General features: G+C 42.3%; 1 protein-coding gene across 1 annotated transcript; it reads right to left on the bottom strand.

Annotated features, from left to right (window-relative positions):
• LOC142054260 (olfactory receptor 10AC1-like) lies at positions 1-995 on the bottom strand. Its single transcript, XM_075086616.1, is given in 2 exon segments — positions 1-506; positions 509-995. Coding segments are annotated over 2 exon segments (993 nt in total).
• Positions 996-6607: the final 5612 nt, after the last annotated feature.

Genomic DNA, 6607 nt, shown 5'->3' with positions numbered 1-6607 from the left:
TTACCTCACACACAGAGATCTGATAGTATCCGTGTTCAGCTGAGCTATTTTCTTCCTCCTCAACATTTTCCTGAGGACCCCTCTGATTTCCTTGTTCCTCAGGCTATAAATGAGAGGATACAGTAATGGTGTAATGTTGGTGTAGACCAGAGACACCATCTTGTCTCAAACTGGCAGGTAACTGGACTTAGGACAAATGTACATGAAGGTGGCACATCCATAGGGTAGCAAGGTCATGGCCAAGTGTGAAATGCAGATGGAAAAGGCCTTGCCCCTTCCCATGGAACAGGTAGCATGTAACAAAGCAGCAGCAATGCAAATATACGAGGTCAGGATTAGGAGGAAGGGGAACAGCAGGAAGAGCACAGAGGCAGCCAGCAAGGGCAGCACGGGAGTGTAACTCTGTGTACAGGCCAGGTGCAGCACAGCAGGGACATCTCAGAAGTGGTTGATACGATGCAACTGGCAGAAAGGTAAGCAGAAAACAGCCACCATCAACCCAAGGCAACAGCAAAGCCTCCCAGATAGCATGCCACAGCCAGGCTGAGGCAGAACCCCCCACTCATCACAGCTACAAAGTGAAGTGGCTAACAGATGGCAACATAACAGTCGTACAACATGGCTACCAGGAGGAAGCATTCAGCCCCATTAAGTGCCACAAAAAGGTGCATCTGTGGAGCACAGCCTGTGAAAGAAATGGTGCTGCTGTCCACCCCTATCAGGCTGAGGAGTGCCTTAGGGACGATGACTAAGGTATAGCAGAGCTCGATGCCAGAGAGCTGACAGAGGAAGAAAAGCATGTGAGGACAGGAAGACTCCATAACTGCTGCCATGAGGATCATCGCGTTCCCAGACAACATGACCAAATGGATAATGAGAAAGATAAGGATGTGGAAGACCCTCAGACAGAGCAGCTCAGAGAAGCTGAGCAGGACGAACTCCATGGTTGCATCAGTGCTCTTATTGTCCTTTTCCTTGCAGCCTTCACATGGCATCTACAGGGAGACAACCAGAAGGGAGACAGCTGAATTTGACCTGATGCCTGGCAATCAATTCTACGTAAGAAATAATGTTGCAATACTGTAGAACCAGTGTAGTAAAGCTCACTGTGTGAGGAGGAAGGTAATTTCATTTAAAAAAAAAAAAATTATTTCAGCCAATCACATTCAACATACTCTCAGACCTATATTCTCACAACCACCAAGGTTCTTGTGCCCAAATGATCTGCCTAAGATTCTTTGCCATGACATTGATGACAAGGAATGTCAGCTGTTGGATCTTCATCACTCTTTTGATTTGTTCTTAGGTTGCTGACCATGTGCAGGTTTTGAACATGCATTAGGAACCCTTTAGGAGTTGATACTGTCTCTCCATCCTGTCCAGCTTTTGAAAGTCACCATTGGACTCTCTCTCTTGATCTGAGTGTCCTTAGAAGCTGCAGATGGATGTGTTGGGATTTTGATGACCATCAATATCTATGTCTTGCAGACATTCTGCTACTGCTTCTTCTGGTGCCTCCACTCCCAGGCAGACCCATTCATTCTCTGTTCACACCAATTCTCCAATACTACAGTTTTCTACATCTGTGCAAGAGACATACAAGGACAACTAGACAGCAATCTTCTGCTCTACAATCTGACTCCAATTAATGGGAATTTGAGGTGTTTGCTGACTAGCTTCTCCCTTCCCCACAATGGATCTGCCTCAAAGTTCATATGGAAACAGGGTTTCAAAGAGAAGGGATCAGTGATTAGGCATGAAGGCTCCAAAATTAAAGCTGACATTTTGGCTGCTTACATCTTTATGCTTGTCTCAGCCCTAGGGCACCAGAGTTAAAGTAAACAAACTTCCAAACTCAAAACCAAAGCTGTCCATGGCAATGTACTCTGTATATCAATTTTTTAAAGAAAATACACAGCTAATATCTTGGACTTAGAATGAGATCTTGCTTGTCACAGGAAGAATGGAAAGTTCCTAGGAATGTGAAGTGATGCAAAGCTGTTTAAGTTGTAAAGATCTAGAAAAGATAAGGACATAGAGAACTGTATATTAATAAATTACATATACTGGTCACAGGTGAACAGTGCTCATTGCTCAAGTGTTCATCATGTAATGCAATATTTACTACAATGAATAATTTCAACCCTTTCTACACATAACTGTAAATGAGGAATAAAAGCAGAGATTACTTGAAGACTTCTGCTCACATCAAAAACCCAACAATATTTAAGTATGAAAGAAGCAGGAAAATTACATTAAATATTCCAATGCCATCAAGTGCAAATAGAAGGAATGGGAAAATTATTAGTAGAGACAGGGATTTTCCTGGAAAAAAAAATATCCAAAAAACTCCAGAAAGAAATAATAAAGCTGAAGTGGTGAACCTGATAAGCTTACCTGCCTTTGCCTTTATTTTGCTACTCAAGCCTCTGGAACTTGCTGCCCCAAGGTTTCCTTTTGATCCAGTATTCTAGCGGGATTCAAAACATCTGGGGACTCAGGTGAATAGTGAAAACATTCACAATTATATTACCTCAGATACAAAACCAGGAATTAAATCTCTGTGCTTCAGAGCATAAATCAGCAAAATGACTAAGATAGGAAGAAACTTTACCAGAAGCTCCAAGACAAAAAAAATGGACAGTCAGTGAAAGACCAAGAAGGAGCTCTTTAGGGAATGTAGAGGGACTACAGAGCCTGCAAAAGCAGGTAACTCAATAAGGACTACTGCTAGACATAGTTCCCAGTAATTCTAAAGCCATGGCCTACTCCTATATCTACCTTTTGCTGCTCCAGGTCCTCCCCAACAGCTATTCTAAACACCCACTATATAGCTTTCTTGACATTGCGTGCAAGTAGTAGGTCTTCACAGAAAACAAGAGTAATGGGTTCATACATGATCTGAAGACTGCAGACTCAGTCACTGGAGATCAGCTTGGGGTCCCATCACTCCAAGTACTGAGACTTTAAAAGGTTTCTACTAAACACAACAAAGCTGAAAAGTGGGGAAGAAACAGGGGTTTCCCTTTCTTTCATTTGGAGCTGATCACTTCAGTGACAACATACCGCCTCTGGGTTAGAAGAGAAGGAAATAGAGACTTCTTCCTCTTGCTGATATGCATGGTTCAGTCTGGGCTGAGACTCTGTTTCTTGACCAGTCTGGGGTCGCTCTGGCTGTGAGTGTCCCTAGAGCCGAAGTTTTCTTTCAGCATTTCATAATCATCCTTTCTTCTCTTCTGCAGGACCCAGTTCCTTATATACAATATGACACAGAGGTCTTTCCTCTTCCCTGCTGCCTCTGCTCTCCCTGAGTGAATGACAGGCAATTCCATTCCTCCCCAAAAAAGGGTGCTTGCAGTTTTTCTGTAAATCAAGCAACACTATTTAACTGCACCTTCAGAGGAAGGCAGTGTTGTAACACCCTCCTAGAGGGCTCTTGCTCCTTTCACTGAAGTAATTGAAAGGACTTGATTATTCATTGGGCTCATTTGTACCAGAGATGGTAACCATTTAATTAACAGAATATGTTGCTGCTCTTCTTAAATAAAAATAAATCTGTGGGTCTTTAAGTAAGTTTGAAGCAAACTCACACTTAAAGGTAAAGCAAAACATACACAAAAACTTCAAATCCATCTATAGAAGTGTGTGCGGAGTTTTCACCTGTTCAGATAATTGATTATTTCTTACTGACTCAGATGAAATCACTGTTCAGTAGTGGATAGGACTGAGATTATTCAGGCCCAATTTATTTTTATTACTATTGTTACATTCATTCCTGCCCACTTACACTGAAATCATTAAAGAGATCTGTAGGCTTATGTAAGTAGAACAGAGAGGCAAAGTCAAGATTTTAGACTGCTAAAATGGAACGGCTTTCTGTTAACTCAGTTCGGCAGAAATATATAAATATGGTACCTTAAGATATTTCCCAGGACACGGTTTAGAGGAAGTCTACCTTTCAAAATACTCTTCTGTAATATTTTATGTGTATGGTGTAGTCATTCTGGGACAAAACTACCCCATGCACCAGTACAGCCTGGGAACTAATTGTGTTGGTAGCAGCTCTGCAGAAAAGAACCTGGGCTTCCAGTGGACAGCAAGATGAACATGAGCAAGGAAGAGACAATGAAGACCAACAACACACTGGGCTGCAATAGCAAGAATGTGGCCAGCAGATGAAGGGAAGTGATTATTCCACTTTATCTGGCACACAGGAAGCCATATCTGGAACAGTGTCCACTGTTGCAGTACCCGCTATGAGAGATGACAACAAACTCAAGAGGAGCACATGATGTACAAGGAGAGAATGAGAGAATTAGGTTTTTCAGCCTGGCAAAGAGGCAGCCAAAGGGGGATCTAACTGATTACTTCAGCTAGCTATTGGGGGGCTACAGAGACAACAGAGCCAGAGACTTCTCAGAGGGGCACAGTGAAACAGTCACAACATTTGCATCAAAGAAAATTCTGATTTGCCATAAAGAAAAAAAAGGTTTCTTCTCACCAAGGGTGGTTCAGCACTGGAACAGGTGTCCTGAGAGGCTAGGAGGTCGTCTTCCATGGAAATGTTCACATGTTGCCTGATCGAGGCCATAAGCAGCCTGATCTAGCTCTGGAGCTAGCTGTGCCAGGAGCAGGCTGTTGGACTAGAGACTTTCAGAGGTCCCCTCCCATCTAAATTTTTCTTTTACTCTATGATTCTGTTCAGGCTTCGTCAGATTTCCAGTATGGACAAGAGCAGAACTGTGTGTGTACCTGAGGAGCTTTGCTGTCATGAACCAAAATACATGGTGGAGTTGTGGCTCCTCCAAAGCCACTACCTGGGATTCTGTAGTGTCACAATTTTTTAATTAAACAGAACTTAAGTGCCAAAGTTTTATTTAAGTGTTTTTACTCTTTTTTAAGCCTTGTCATGTAAGTCTTGGAACTAAAGCTATGACAGTGGGGTCAATCCTCTTTAGTCTCTCAATTAACTTCTTTAACTTTCAACTTCTAAAACTCTTTTTCTTTTAATTTCAACCTTTTTCCCCTATACTTTTTTTTTTGTTTAAGGTGCTACAAACAATTCAGGACACAGAATGCCCTTAAAGTGTTTACAAAACTAAATACTGAATCTGGCTGGAATTCCTAGATGCTGTTGTATAATAATGAATAAAAGAACCCTGAAGCCTCTCTCTGCGGCATGTTGTCTCTGCAGCTGTAACAAGAGCAAAATCAAGGAGCTAGTTATTTTGTCATTCCATCTAGCAAATTGGGTGGACTATGAGGGGAAGTAAATCTTTACAGTGAGGAGTCTGTTTTAGTCAAATGTTTTGCAGAGTAAGATTGCTTCCTCTAGCAAATTCTGGAATAATTTCAGAACACCAGCTGATTAACTCATGTATAGTTTCTCTTTGTGTTATAAAATAAAATTCAGGGGTTTAGATGCCATTTCTTCCTTTAATTTATATTTATTCTCGTCTCTAACCCTGAACCACAGGAGAAAATCTGCTACTTCAGTAACAATGCAAAAATAATTACAAGGAACTATTTTGACAAGTCTGTTCCAACTCTCTCATCTTCACATGGCCCATTTCTGCTGCTGGACTGAAAGTGAACCTAGGTGAGTCAGCATGTACCCAGTAACCAATACCACACAGTCAGCAGTAATGTGCACTGTTTTTTTTTACCATAGTGCCCAGCCTTACACTGAAATAAGTAAGGCAAATTATTGTTTCAGTTTGTGCGCGTGTAGATAAACTGTCATTTATTAACATGCAACTTACTCCTCCCCGCAACATTTCAACACACACCTACACATTACCTCCAAAACATGGCTCATCAAACAGGGGTGCGTTCACTGGGGTGAGGTATGCATACCAGTGCCAGAACGCACAGCAACAAGACAAACAAGGAGCAGGAGAGGATGAGAATATGCATGTCAAAGTGACTCTGTACTTCCTCCTCTAGCCCACACCTTTCAGGTTCCCAGCATTTTCACTGCATCAGCTTGCAGCCAAATTCATAATAGATTCATAAAAGCTGCACATTAGCAGCAGTGTTTGCATGTCTTGGGTCTGCAGCACGTTAGAGAGATGTACTTCCTTCCTTGCTGCACAGTTCAGCCCTGCTGTCCTCCCCCCAACCCTATCTGTGATTTTTTTTTTTCGGTACACACCTGCAAGGCTTTGAGACCGGCCTGCCTTAGCCCAAATTTGTATAAAGAGTTTCCTGAAATCCAGCTATGGTTAATGAATCACATCATATCAGTTTCTATCAACAATTGCAACATATTTCAGAAGATGTCCCCCTCAGTCTTCAGAAAAAGGACCAGTGCTGGGCTTGCCCATCCACACTCTTAAATCACCAGCCTGCTCCAGAAAGGCAAGAGAAACAATAAAACTGCCCAGGAAGCATTACTGGGAAGCTCAGCGTAATCTGGAGCAATATGGACAAAAAACAGGAAGCCTGGTGGAGGGGGATGACCAGTCCCAGAGACAGATGAGGAAACAGTATCATCAGCCTAGACAGCCCTGTGGCTCCGACAAGATGGAGAGACACAAAACTTTTCAGCAGGCCGAAAATAATGTTTGAGCAACACAAAGTAACTAGCCAGTGGTAAAAGAGAATA

This window comes from Phalacrocorax aristotelis, chromosome 1 (assembly GCF_949628215.1).
Source record: "Phalacrocorax aristotelis chromosome 1, bGulAri2.1, whole genome shotgun sequence".
Taxonomy (NCBI): domain Eukaryota; kingdom Metazoa; phylum Chordata; class Aves; order Suliformes; family Phalacrocoracidae; genus Phalacrocorax; species Phalacrocorax aristotelis.
The sequence above is the reverse complement of the archived record's forward strand: the minus strand, read 5'-3'. Positions and strand labels throughout refer to the sequence as shown.